The sequence below is a fragment of the Aquila chrysaetos genome, chromosome 12, assembly GCF_900496995.4.
Source record: "Aquila chrysaetos chrysaetos chromosome 12, bAquChr1.4, whole genome shotgun sequence".
Taxonomy (NCBI): Eukaryota; Metazoa; Chordata; class Aves; order Accipitriformes; family Accipitridae; genus Aquila; species Aquila chrysaetos.
Genome location: NC_044015.1, coordinates 10,764,574 through 10,778,845, shown reverse-complemented (window position 1 = coordinate 10,778,845; position 14,272 = coordinate 10,764,574). Strand labels below are relative to the sequence as shown.

Sequence of the window (14,272 nt, the reverse complement as noted above, 5' to 3'; positions counted from 1 at the left end):
CACGGATGAAGGCACTCACCGCATCCCTTCAGTGGCGGCTCAGGAGTTCAAGCCCAGGCTGAATGGCCCAGAAGCATCCCTGCAGCACCTGCACACCTCCTGCAGCCCCAGGACCCACTCCCCATGATGACCAAAGTGGGGACCCAAGAAGACCCAACACCACCTTGATGGGGGGCGAGCAGAGAGCAGACATGACATGAGCACTGAGCTGCCAACTTCTCCTGCTGGCAATGCCCATCCCGGCTCCTCCCCAACTTCGCTTTTCTTTGCAACGGCTTTGCTCGGGCTTCAGCTGCTGATGCCTCTCCCGTTCCCACCTCCCCACCCCCTGCCATCCCTTCCAAGCAGCTCTTTATTAAAAATGCTAATGCCAGCACTTTCTCCCTGGGCTGCCCGTAAATCTGCGAGGAGAATGGGGCGGGAGGAGGAGGCGGATGGGTGGTTTGGTGAAAGGATCTGAAAGAAAGAGAAGCTTTTTATCTGGCCGTCCTTCAAGCTCGCAAAGCCAAGGCACACAGCAGGGGATGGAGAAAGGCAGAGGGGGAAAAAAAGATAGAAAAGGGGGTGGGGAAAAAAGAGAAAAAAAAATACTTTAAGCAAGAAATGTGCTGTCCCTGTCATTTCAGCGTGTCCCCGGCTCCTCTGTGGGGTTGGGAGTGGATTGTGTGTGTGGATGGGACAGGAGGAGCAGGTACATGGCCAGGGAGGGGCATAACTGCATGCAGAAGAGAAGGGGCACCATGGGGAGGGGAGGCAGGTGAGCAGGGCACGGGCTGTTGCACTAATTCGGGTCCTGTGCTGGAAGAAACGGCTGCAAGGCTGTGGGGTGGAGAAAGGGATAACTTGCCCTGCATGGGACAGGGGCTGGGGTGGCCCCCACTTGCCAACTGCTAGAAGAGGGAGAGAGCACCCAGTCAGATGCGTTCACCAAATTGCCTTAAACTGGCTTAAAACCTTCCCATGCCAGGGTGAAGCCCATTACAAGTTGAAATGGCATGTTGTTAAAGACCCCTTAAATGCAGACTGTCTTAAATCTCATCGGGGTGTCTGAAAAGGGCACCCAGGCAAGAAGAGTACATGGGGATGGGATAGGAAAGCCACGGGCCATTGCATGATGGATCTAAGGGCTGAGATGAAGAAGTACAAATGCGGGCAGGTAACAGTTTATTAACTAAAGGCAGAATGAGCTGATTTGACTTTTGGTCAAGTTATACCACAAACTAACTGCAGGAATTTGGTTTGATGAGCAAAGACAAGGCAGTGTTGGTTGGATTGTTGGAAACTGCATCCTGCCAAGGATACGTTAGAGTAAGAGCCGAAAAGCAGCTAATTAACAATGCATATCAAAGTAGGAAGACAGACTGTGAACACACAAACAGCACCAGACAGATTTGTGTAAAACAGCTGAAGAGCAGCACAAAAAAGGCAGCTGATCAAATGTATCTGCTACCCATGATCAAAAAGATCTTATTTTTTGAAAAACTGATGAAGATTTAGGGACCGGATGCATTGGGTAAAAGATGTACCGCAGAGGCATGGATCTCAGCATGGTACCCAAAATACACACAACACACAAAGCCTCGCTGCCATCACCAATAAAGTTCAAAGATGAGCTCGCCTTCATGAGCAAAATTAGATGCTGCTGAGTGAACAGACACTGAGTGAACCCATAATCACTGTAAATAAAAACAAACCAATGGCAAACCTATCTAAACCAACGGGTTGAAGTGAGTTTTCAGATAAAAACAACACCCTAGGAAAACAAAAGAGGTCATAGCCAGACCACATTGCTCCCAAGCACACCCAGGGATTTGGCAGAGCCCCCAGGTCCTGCTTTGCTGACCTCCTCTTTGCTAAGAGCCAATGTGGCTTCTCCAGGGACTGACTCGCCGCCTGGCTTGCACTACCTATGGCTGCAGCACATGGCTCCAATATTGGAGGGGTTAGGAGGATATTAGACAAACAATGGTCAGAAACAATTCAGGCACAGTTGATCTCGCCTTGGGATGGGGGGAGAGAGTAGAGGATTTGCAGACATCTCTTTCAGGTGAGCCTGTGGGCAACCTTGTTAGGCTAGAGCTGGGAGCAAGCTGATGAGCGCAACAAAAGACAGCATGGCCTGACAGCTCAACCTCCACCCCAAAAAGCATAAATACCACGTTAAAATTACAAGTTATTCAGTTAAATGGGCTCTGACAAGATGGTTCCGCTGGACCAAAGAGAGTTCATCACAGACATGACCTTGCGGAGGCCAAGGGTTCACAAGGGACACCTTGGACAGGTAGAAGAGACCTCCACCATCACAAGCCCTTGCAGGCAGAGCTGCACCAAGCAGCACCTGGACGTCAGAAACAGATCGCAGTGCAGAAAATTCCTCACTGAACATCAAGCTGGCCTTGGCATCACGATGCTTAGTGTGGACGTGCTTTCAAGAGCCCCTGTAAATTATTTCAGCTGCTACCATTTTCTGAAACAAAAATCTGACAAGTTCAAGGAAGAAACACAAAATGACCCTGGTTTCAAACAGCTTGAGAGAGGAGGTCTCAAAGGGTGATGCTGAAAAAGTCCTGACACTGCAGCATTGGAGCCTTCTTGAGAGCCCAGAGAAGGGCAGGACTTTGACGGCCCCACCATGGTCTAGGGCTGTGTTGCACCTTGGGGAAAAAGAGATCTGCTAGGTTTCTCTGCCCCAAACAGAAAAGTATGTTGGAAATGCTGCGTATAATTTGTCATAGCCAACTTTGGTATATAAGAAAAGACCTGAGACAACATGTATCCTGGTCAGGTATGAACACTATTGCAGGAGGAGAAGCAGAGGTTCAAGCATGAGCATGGAGAAGGCTCCCATGGGGGCATCAGGATGGAGCTGGGTCTGAAAAGCTGCCTCAAATCCCCTGGAGGAATGGAGTGGGTTCAGAGTACCTGTCAGGTTGGCATTGCTGAGACTAAACCTGGGTCTGGAACTGCGAACAGGTCCAGAGGGCTGCAGGAATGGATTTGTCCTTCCTGCCCTTGGCTTCTCTCCTGTTTGTTACCATCTATATTTTTTCCCAATTCACCTGAAAGCAACTTTTTCTCGACTTTTGCTTTAGACAATGGAGCAGCTAGATCGGGAAGAAGCTAGACAAAAGCAATGTGCATGGGAGGAAAAGTATGAAGCTGCAGTTCCATGCCCAGGAGCAAAGGAAAAGCAGAGGGGAAGGCAGCAAATGCTTCTGCACCTGTGCTTATCCATTTTTACTATCCGCCTCAATGGACAAAGTCATTTGCCTTCTTGCTTTTTGCAAGGTGGTGGCTCCAGCACACTGCTCGTAGCTCTGATGGAGGCACAGGCTGGCACCAAAGCCATGTGCGGTCATGGGTGGCCGTGGGCTCTTTCCAACGCACTATGAGATACTCCTAAACCCAACACATCCCCAAACAGGGAAGTCCCCCGCAGGGGAAATACCCCCTCCCACGCCCAAGTCCCCATTGCTCAGTGCCTCTTATTAGATGGGCACAGAGGAGCTGGGGACATCCCTGTCAGACACTTGTGCCCTGGGGACAAACAGGGCAGGGAGCTGTATTGCTGCCTGTATTTTCCCTGTGGTACCTCGCAGTGGTCTGGGGACTCTGACCGCACCATTCAGCACATCCCCAGCACAGGGTCAACTGTCTCATGAGCATCACCCTGTCCCCAGCCTGGCTCAAGGCACCCACAACGACGGCCGCCCTTGTCTCCCACAGCCGGTGCTCCACACTGGATTTAATTGCACAATTGCTTTTAAAATGAAAAAAAAAAACCCAAAACAACAGAGGGGGCTGGAGACAGAGCAGCCGTGCTCTCCCCGGGCCCCAGTTCAAAGGGATGCAGCCGGGGGCTGGCCGGCGGGGGCAGCCCCCCATGGCTGCCATCCTCCAGTGCAGCAGCACGGCGGGGGTGCCGCCAAGCCCAGCCTTTGATGATTTTCTCTTCCTGCTGTGAAGACTAATGACTTCAGAGAAGGCGTCCTGCCATGCGCAGGGCTGCCGATCCAGCAGCGGCACAACGAGATGAAGGGAGGAAAAAGGGGGTTGGAGGTGCCGGTGCACACGGGGCCTCTGGTTTTGGGGGTGTCTTGGCTTTCTGTACACTACCTCCAGCCATCCCTGGAAGTTCCCATCTGCACATCAGAGACCCATGAGTGTTGAGGACCAGAAGGAGCATCCCCTGAGGGTCAGAGAGAGATGGGAATGTTTGGGATCCCCCACCAAATTGCTGCCAAAACATCAGAAAAATTTCCCTTTGCACTTCCAGGGGTGTAAAGCTGTGGAGCAGATGGCGAATGCACTGTTCCCTCAGGCCATGGCATTGAAGCATCTAACCTGCCCAGTTTTCAATGGGGCATACCCATTCCACAGCCTCCCTCCTCCACCGAGGACTGCAGCTCAACCTCAGCCCTCCTCTGATGCCTCATACACCCAAACCGAAAGCCCCATGAAGCGCAGGATGTCAAGGAGAGTGCTCACAAGGGGAAGAGGAGCAGCTTTGATCTTCTCCAGGGGGTGTTTACTCTGAAACCTAGCAATGGCCTCTTTTACATCATCTCTGATTACTTCAAAGAATAGAAATCCTCGCCTCCCACAGACCTGCTGCAGAGCCCAGCCACGCGCTGACCTTACGATTCACCGAGACTCCTCTAACTCTTTCACGTAAGACGATTTGCCACAGTGCTGCTACGCTGCTGTTGAAGCTGAGCAGCTCATGCAAGGACAGTCCAAGCCTGGGCATGCTGCAGCAGGCGCACTCACCCCTGGTTCGTTCCCCACTCGTTCCGGATGCAAAGATGCTTATGCACGGGGTCCTTCATGTAACCCTCGTAGCAGAGACACTCACCTACGGAGAGAGTGGGGGACATGAAAGACACGGGAGGACAAGGCTTTCCACATGCTTCCCTGCCAAACCCAGCCTGGAGCCGACTGAGGCACCCAGCAGCTCCGTTCTTGCACATGGAGCAAGGTGAGAAAGCATCTTCCCACCAAAGCCGGGTTGAGCAGGCAGAGGTGAGCTCCTAAACCCACCCCAACTGCCTGACCACCTACCAGTCTCGGGGTCACACTGGTGCTCGCAGGGGTCAAGGAGGCGCCGGGCGCAGAGGTCCAGGGCCCAGGGCCCGCTGGAGTTTTGCTGGGAGAAGAGGACGACCTGCGCCGGGTTCAGCCAGTCGCTGGCATCCAGCTGGCTCCCCTCCAGCAGGATGAACCGGCTCCCTGCCGCCGAGAGGGGAGTTAGCAGTGGCAACCCGCTGCTGTCCCCTGCATCCTGTGATGGTCCCCTCCATCTCGTGATGGATCCCTCCATTCCCTGTCCATCCCCTCCATCCTGAGACAGTGCCCTCTGGTCTGCAACAGCCCCCCTGTTTCACAATTAATCCTTCTGTCCTGTGCCCATCCCCTCTGCCCTATGATGGCCCTCTCCATGCCATGCCTGTCTCCTCCATCCCGTGACAGCCCCCTCCATCCTGTACCTGTCCCCTCTGTCCCACAACAGCTGCCACCATCCCACACCCATCCCCTCGGTCCCATGCCTGTCCCCTCTGTCCCACAATGGTCCCCTTGGTCCTGTGCCCATCCCATCCATCCTGCACCCATCCCCTGTGTCCCGCACTGGTACCCTCCATCTCACCCCTGTCCCCTCCATTCTGCACCCATCCCCTTCATCCCGCAACAGCCACCTCTGTCCTCCACCCATCCCCTCTGTCCTGTGCCCATCCCCTCCATCCCACGCCCATCCCCTCTGTGCCGCACTGGTACCCTCCATCCCACAACTGTCCTCTCCATCATCCTCTCCTCCCCTCCATCACAGCTTACAGAATGGGGCAGGAGGGGGTGGGTAAGACTGTGGGGTGCTCACCATCAGCAATGAGGTGCTCAGGGACGTGGAGGGTGATCTTGACAACAAGGGGGCAGCTCATGTGGGAAGAGCACACGAGGCTGATGATGCAGCTCGTCACGCTGATGAGGGTCAGTGTGGTCTTGTTCACAGGGCTCCGGGGGGACCCCACTGAAAAACACGAAAGCGCAGTCAAACCTGAGACCTGGGGGACCCAGGAAGATCTTGGGGTGTGGCCAGGAGACCTCAGGGTGCAGAGACCCTACCCAGCCCCCTGGAAATCCAGTGGCAATCCAATAAAGCAGCATTGCTTTGAATTTTCAAGAGCATGAAGCAGCTTTTGCTGTGGGACCCTCCCTTCTGCCTGCTGTGGCCGGGGTCTCCCTGAGCCCCCGCAGACTGGGCTCTCCCACACCCCTGCACCGCAGCATGCTGAGACCTTTGCAGCAGCAGGACTTTAAAGCAGAGCAGAGATTTTTAGGAGAAGAAATGCAATATCCTTTCCCCCCCCCACCTTCCTTCTTCTCAGCACTTCTCTTAGGTTAATTTTGCCATGACAACAGCCTTCTGGATGCCTTTGAAAAAGCACAGGAGAGCCCTAACTGCTAAAGGCATGCAGGTCTTTGACTTTTAATCTCTCAGCTGAAGAAGCTGAGCGGAAAAAGCTGGCTGGAGGCTGAGCTGTCCCCTGCAGAGACAAAGCCTGAACAAGCCTCTCAGCACCCAGCACGGGTGCTGGGGGTGAAGGACATGGCTCCCAGTCCCACCACTCCTGGAAAAACAAGGCACCATCCAGCAAACAAGGCTCAACGAGGGAAAACAGACACAAACTCTCCCCAGAGGAGAAAACCTCCCAGAGGGATGGTGCAGGGCAGTGGGGTGAGACTCTTGCCTGGGGACCAAGCCTGTCCCCATCCTCTGCTGCACATACAGCTCATACATGTACGGTGCCAGAGAAAACCCACAGCAGCACTGTGCTGAGAAGCAGCACTGGAGCTCATGGGCCAGCCTTTGAAGTGTGTTACTCATTAATACACAGCAGAGCTCAGCAGAAGCCTCCAGCAAAAAATCAGAATATATTTCATTCTCTGCTGAGAAAGTCCACTGGAGAGCAGCAGCAGCCCACTATGGGAGCAGGGACCGGCACCTGCCCATAGCAGCCCGGATCACGCTTGGGTTTCCATCTTTTGCCGATGGAAAGTCTCTGAACCTGGAGAGGTGATGGCAAACAAGGCAAGGGGGCCACGGCTTGCTGCCCACCTCTGCGCCCGCACCCACCTCGGCTGCGCCTCCGGCTCCTTGAGGGATCCGTGTAGAAGGTCAGCTGGGGATCCGTGTCCGCTTCTGTCCCCGAGTCCCCCTCGGGGTTGAGAAACGCTGAGCCGGCTGCAGGGGACACCAAGTGTGGTCACAGTGGGGCTGGCACCATGCTACTCCAAGCTGCCGCATCCTACATCACCCTTTCAGGGCAAGCCTTGCCTTGAAGACCAGGAGCCCTGTCTGCTGGACGCAGCAGTGACACCCCTTCCCACCACGCACAGCCATGCCCCCTGCCATGGCTCCCATTACCTTGTAACTTTTCCCGTGGCTGTGCCGGTATCATAAAATATTTACCGTGGCAAACACCCTCTGCATCTTTGCAACCAACCAACCCCACATCATTTGCATCCTTTCAGACACCCTTTTTCTGCTTCCCTCCACCCAAACCCTCCTTTCCATGCTCTCCCTGGCCCTATGTCTCCACGAGGGTGAGTTGCTGGAGCTTGGGTGGCTGGAAGTTCAGAGCACCCCATCCCTCTCGGGACTCCCCCTACCTCGCGCTTTGTTGTTGATGCGCTTGCGCTGGCTGCTGGAGGTGTGGGACAGCAGCGTGGCTTGCTGGTGGTTCGAGTCCACGGGGCTGGTGGCGATGATGTTGTCCTTGTACTTGTTCATCAGGGACAGCTTGGCGTTATCGCTCCCTGAGCAGATAGAATCGAAGGCAAAATCTTTCAGGGATAAAGATTTTTTAAAAAGAGGGAGGCGAGAGAGAGATTTCCTTGGATCCATCTCCAGCATCTGCATGAGGCGACCAGGGTGCCATGGCCGATGGGCCAAGCTGCCCCCAATGCACCCTCATGAGCATCTCAAAGCTTGAAGGGACCCGCCACCTCCACCAAGCTAGCCAAAAGCTGAGATTTAACATTCAGCCTCTCAGGCACTTCTGCATACCCAGGTCTGTAAAGAAAACCCCTGGAGAGCTATAGGAACCACACCATGGTCTTCCCAAATCACATCTCAGTTGAGAAGGCTCCAGTTGGATGGCTCAGTTGGCAATATGGCCAACAAGCAAGTGTGTTACAAGCTTTAAAGAATCCCTGCTGGTGATCAGAAGACAGTGTTAACTCTGAATCATACTGATGGCAAGTCTCATTTTGATACTAAAAACCTCAGCTGAAGAAGACACCAGAAATCCTGGGATATAGAAGGGAATTTTGGGGGTCACCATGGGGTAGCTCGGAGGATACATCATTCTGGTTCTCCATCAGGGCACGGGAATCACAGCCCTTCCCTTCAGAGCTCCACCCCACATTGTCCCAGCCACGTCCCACTCAGCAGGGACTGCTCTCAACTGGCTGCAAGGTCTCTGAGCAATGGAAGCACCTTCAGAGTGCCACCAGCATCTCACACACAACAAAAACCCAGAGAAACGGGGAAAATACTCAAGGGAAAACATGTGTATGGAATGACAGAGAGAAGACGAGTTGGAAAGGACTCAGCTAAGTCCATGCCCCCCTGTCCCATCCCCACCTGGTGTGAGGTCCATGCTGGCCTTCTCATTGCAGCCCTGCAGTGAGTCCAGGGTGCGGGTGACCTGGCTGGCGAAGTCCTCCCCGCCGTTCATGCACTCACGCTGGAGGTGGTGCCGTAGGTCGGTGATGTCGTACTCGTAGCCGTCCAGGATAGGGGTCTCGCGGATGCTGAGCGTCCCGCTGGAGTTGTGGCCCTGCACGCGGGCGTTGCGCAGGCTCTCCCGCCCATGGCCCCCGATCAACACCGAGGGGATGTAGTGGATCTCGTTGGCTGCCTCCGCACTGGCACTTTTCTGGGGCTGCGGCACTCTGCGCCGCTTGCACCACCGCCGGCGGGTGTAGAGGATCATCACCAGGCAGAGGATGGAGAGCAGAAGGGCGATCATCCCTCCCTGGGGGCACAAACGCAAGCAGGGCTCAGCCAGGGACCTGCACCCGCCACGCCCCAGGGATGCAAACACCCTGAGGATGCTCCGGGCTGGCCAAAGCAAAGGCAATGGCGAGAGGAGCCCGGTCATGCCGATAAAAGGGTGCTGGCACAGGGAGCGCCCAGATTTGGCCAAGCGCTCCCAGCTGAAGCCTGCCTCAATCTGGACCAGCTTTGAAGTCACCACTGAGGCATGAAAAAGCAGCATTTAAAGCAGAGCGTGTTTTGTTTCACTCTCTCACGACACGTCTGTGAAAGCAGAGATCAGATTTATTCCAGGCAAACGCTCCTACAGGCAACTTTTTCTGACCCATTTCCAACCAGTTTCAGGGCTGTCACTCTCAATCTTGGGAGATTTTCCCAGGGTATCCTGCAGAAATTGCAGCATGGATTAAAGGAGATCAAGGCTCGAGACAGCCAGATGACTGAAGCGTTGTTTGGGGAATGCCAAGGGGGAAGAGACTGAAGAAGCTCCTGCCCCACAGGGATGGACCCCAAAACTGCACGCAGCCCTGCCACCTCGCCACCCTCACCCTGCCCAAGGTCACCCTCCTGCAGAGACATCGTCACTGCACACAGATAGAGGCGGCAAGATGAAAGCCCAAACTGGCCCTTTACACCCAATCGGCTATTTAATACTACTACTACTACTACTAATAATAATCATCATCATCATGCAGAGCAAGCTAAGAGCTCCATGTCCATCCATGGCTCTGGTCCCCCTCCTCTTTTCTATGCAATAGGTGATCTTGATAAAATAAAATATTAGTAATAAGCTGCTTCATTAGGATAAAACATTAAGGGAATTATTGAATAAGAAGCAGGAGAGACAGCTGGAAAAGGAGCTCTAATGGCCATTACAGTTTAACCGCCTTTCATTCCCAGGATGACGGAGCTGCGATGCACCCTCACAGCCTCTTTCCAAACTTTCTTTAAAAAAAAGGAAAGAAAAAACAAAGAAACTCCAGTGATTAAGGAGACAAGCAGTCCAGCAGAGGGGTGGGGGCTGGCTGGCATGCGACGTCTCTCGGGCCAGGAGCCTGCAGCCAGGAGGATGGGAGATCTCTCGCTGGGGCTGAAAACTGGCACTGGATTAATTTCTGGCCGTGCTCATACTGAGTTTTTTAGTGGTAAAGTCAGGGCCAATTCTCTATCACATTCAAATCCCTTTGAGTTGCTCTGATCCCTAAATAAGTGGGGGCTATCCCCATCACCACCGGAGATGGCCTCCCATGTCATGGCTCTCCATCACCCTGGGGAAGGGTCCACCTGCAGATGGGGTGACAAGCAGGTGGGAGTAATACTGGGGCATTCCTGGCTTTCCTTTGCCGCCCTCTGTATGCACATTAAATCCCCCAAACACCAGAGAGCTCTGCCATATGCCTGTGGTGGTAAACAAGGGAGAGCAAGCTGGAGCTCGAGTCAGGTGGGTGCCCATTTGTTTAGGACTGCATCTGTGGGTTCTCAAAAAAGACCTGTTATATAATTGAAACGGAATTTCTTCTGTCCTGATAGTCTGAGAGCTCAAACTACCCCTGAGGAAAAGCAGCCTGTGGCCACCTAAGATGAGGATGAAAACCAGAGCTTGAGTCCCCTCCACCCACTGCTCGTTGGAGGGGGTCAGAGCATCACCTCAGACCCCCGGTTCCTCTTCATGGGAGCACAGAAAACCCATTCTGCCTTCATCCCCCCTCAACCCGCTACTCGCACAATGGCTGTGAGAGGAGCCCTGCGCTGGACAGGCGCGGGAGCGCTTCTCACACAGTCCACGTGCAGACCACTGCCACAATGGATACAACCCCTCGCTCACACTTCTCTTGGCAACCACATGGGAAAGAAAGAAAATCAGCCTGAAAAGTCCACGTGATCCTGACTCCTGGCACAAAAGCCAACCTCTATTTGTCAGGCCATAAGGATGCTGCCGGAGCAGAGCTGAGAGTGATGGGGAGAAAGGGGGAGAGGGAGGATTCAATCTGTATTTACACATTTTGGTACGAGAGCAATGAGTTGCAGACATCCTTTTCATCAGCTCGGTAATAAGCCTTGTTTCAGGCACTCCTGTCTCAGTCTTGGGATTCACAGGTAACCAAGAAGACCAAGACCACGGTGGCAGAGTGGGGCCAGCCTCTCCGGAGGTGATGCACCCTCTCAGGAGCAGCTGGGAATGGACAATAAAAAAAAAGATAACCGTGCAAAATGTTTTTGGGGATGGCTTTCCCAGTGTTTTGGTTTTTTTCCTCCAGACTAATCAAGCACAAATGATGGAGGAGAAACCTGGCCTGGGGCTGCAATCTGGAAGAGCTATTGACGCTCTCATTAGGGTAGGCACCATTAAACAGCCTGTTTGCGGCCTCAGCAACACATTGTCTCCGGCTAATTATCTTCCAGTGGCACAAAAATTGTCAGATTCTTCAAATTTTTTCCAACATAACAAAAAGAAACAACCAACAAACCACAGATCCACCTCCAACACACAGATCTCTGTCTCACCCTCCTTTCTCTGCCATCAAAGCCTCATCCCCGCTTATCTGGGGGGAGGAGGAAAGCTATGCAGCCTCTGCGCATGGGATGCTCTTGCTTACTGCACACTGCGAAACCATGGCCACGGGGCTGCAGCTCTGATAAAAGTGGTGGTGACAGTGCCCAGTGGCACCGTGACACCCGCCGCGTGCCGGAGCAGCGGGTGCTGGGCACCATCCACAGGGCAAAGGGCTCCTGACCAAGTCAATGTGAATTAACCCCGGGTTAAGGTGGTTAAGACCTTCAAAGGCCAGCACCCCCCAGGGATAAAGGCATTCCTGCAAACATATTTGCAACAGAGAGGTTTAAAGCAGCCCGATGTTAAAGCACCGTGCATGCAGCATCATTCGGAGAGGTGCCCAAGGCATCTTAACCAGCCCCCGAAGGTGGGCCCCGTTCCCCATCCTAGGGCAGCTGGAGCCAGACGGGGAAATATATGGCTTTTCAAAAGCCCCTATATTTTCTACAGGCTTCTGGACACCTAAACGGGGGCTGCCTTTCCATCACGTACCATGACAGAGATGTGGAGGATCCTCAGCTCCTCTTCTGCCGACTCAGTCTGGGGCTCGTCTGTGGGGTCAAAGCCGGGCAGGTTGGGGGCCCCGTCTTGGTGGTGGATGTGGAACAGCAACGTGCCATTCTCCAGCCACTGCTGCCGCCAGCGCACCAGTGGGATGTCGTCCGTGTTGCCCGAGATCTCTGCAAAAGCAAAGGCAGTCATGCGGGAAATGTGGAGGAAAGGGGTGATGGGGGACATTTGCCTCTTCCCCAAAGATGGGTGGAGGGACCAAGGGACACAGACAGCAGGCTCCCTCTGGTCATCTCCTGCCAGCACCATGGCTGCCCCTACACAACTCACACCCTGAAGGATTAAAGTGGAATAAAATCATATTTCTGGGTAAAATCCAGATGTGGTGCGGGGACAGAGCACTTACCGACAGCATCTCGAGGCCAGAGCCTGGGAGCCTGGCAGCATCCTTCCAGCCCTAAATTGGACAGGATTCACCCACGTGCTTCATAATAAACACAGCTCCAGCCGTGGGAAGCAGAGGATATAGGACAACTTCTCGGTGGCACTAATGGGATCGTTGGGACCATGCCGCAAATTATTGCAGACAGAAAGTATTTCCCATCCTTTGTGAATGGAGAAACATGCACGTGGCTGCGATCGCACCTGCAGCTATGGCTCTGATTGAGGTGCATTCAGAGATTTTCTGTCTTTAACCATTTTTTATGGCTCCCCACACAGGACTCAGCCCTGAGATCTGCAGATGTACCTGTACCTTCTGCCCAAACACCCCGACTTTCCCCAGGTACCTTTAACTTCAGGGTTTGGGGGTGGTGGGACAGATGGACAGAGCTGGGCTGAGGAGTGATGGCAGCAGAGGACACCCAAGCAGCAGGAGCAGCTGAGGACAGGGACACAACATGTGCTGCAGGACACTAAATGCCGAATCAAACCAAATTCACCTGGCTCACTCCAAAGTTTCAGGGACATCCTATGGCTGGCTGTTAGCAAAAGGGAGGGTGACACCAGCACATCCCTAGGAGAGATGGGCACTGTTTTAAACACCACCTCCATCTCAGATCAGATCACCTTGATCACCATCTCAGATCACCTTGATCTCAGCCATCAGCTCAAGCCTGCCATTTGCCCATTAGTTATTTTTCCTGAAAATATAAGCTTCAGTTGCATTTGTTGGAATGACCACTAAAAATGTGATGAGCTTCCCAGCGAGATGCAGCTTTCCCTCCTGTCTCTGCCCCATGGGAACGATCCAGCCAGACCCGTCCACTCCGTGCCATTTGTAGCCATGTGTTTTGATGGCAGTGGGAAAGAGCCCAGCTCGCTTTGCAGATTGTCATCTTTATTTTGCTTGTTTCATGCTGCCTTCAAATGAAAACTGGAATTCAATTACAGTGCTGAAAAACAACATTTTAAATTTAATGTTAATTAATTTCATTAGGCTGCCTTAAGTGAGCTAGCTACTGGGGAGGGGGGAAAAATCTGCATCAGGAACCAGGTTCATCCTCCCAAACTGATTTGATTAATCAAAAGAAACATTAGCCACAGAGAGCGAATTGGCAGATTGTTTCTGCTCAGCACGGGCCATATTTCTGACGGTAATCAGCGCGCTTTGAGTGTCCCAAGCAGAGAGATGCTGAGCTCTCCTCGATGACACCAGGAAGCAAAACCAAGGGGAGTTAAAGCATCTAGGAAGCCAGAAGCACTTTTGAAATTCCCTCTAACCGCTGAGCTGCGTGTTTAGGCACACAGAGCCCCTTTGAAAAGCCGGTCCTGGGAGCCCGAAGGGTTTGAAAAAGCAGATCTCCTCCTCTCCCACCTGGTCTTTATTCATGGGTTGAAAGGGGAAAACAAGCTTTCCTGCTTCCCCAACTCCCTACGGCTTCTCAACTTCAAATGAACCAGCTCAAATGGAAGAAAATATTCTCCCCGCACCTGCCTGCTAACGTGAAATTAGGAGTAATTAAGGCAAGAGCTTTTATGCACAACAGGAACTCAACGTACTGACATTTGGAAAAATGTAAATACCAGCATTTGTTCCATTGTAAAGAGTGAAAATAATAGATACTAAGTATATGACATTGTGACATTTAGAAAGCTAGAGTTAAAGATGTTTTCCCCCTGATCTGACATATCATTGAAAAAGCAGCACCCTT

General features: G+C 52.9%; 1 protein-coding gene across 3 annotated transcripts in view; it reads right to left on the bottom strand.

Moving 5' to 3' along the window:
* Positions 1 to 14,272, bottom strand: part of ASTN1 (astrotactin 1) — a 64,083-nt gene that overhangs the window by 30,634 nt on the left and 19,177 nt on the right. For all 3 annotated transcript variants that reach the window (XM_030033110.1, XM_030033109.1, XM_030033108.1), the window contains exons 2-8: positions 12,102 to 12,289; positions 8,642 to 9,035; positions 7,666 to 7,812; positions 7,130 to 7,237; positions 5,873 to 6,022; positions 5,062 to 5,229; positions 4,771 to 4,855 (exon numbers count right to left, since the gene is read on the bottom strand). In XM_030033110.1, coding sequence (XP_029888970.1) covers positions 4,771 to 4,855; positions 5,062 to 5,229; positions 5,873 to 6,022; positions 7,130 to 7,237; positions 7,666 to 7,812; positions 8,642 to 9,035; positions 12,102 to 12,289 — 1,240 coding nt within the window. The remainder of the gene's footprint in view (positions 1 to 4,770; positions 4,856 to 5,061; positions 5,230 to 5,872; positions 6,023 to 7,129; positions 7,238 to 7,665; positions 7,813 to 8,641; positions 9,036 to 12,101; positions 12,290 to 14,272) is intronic.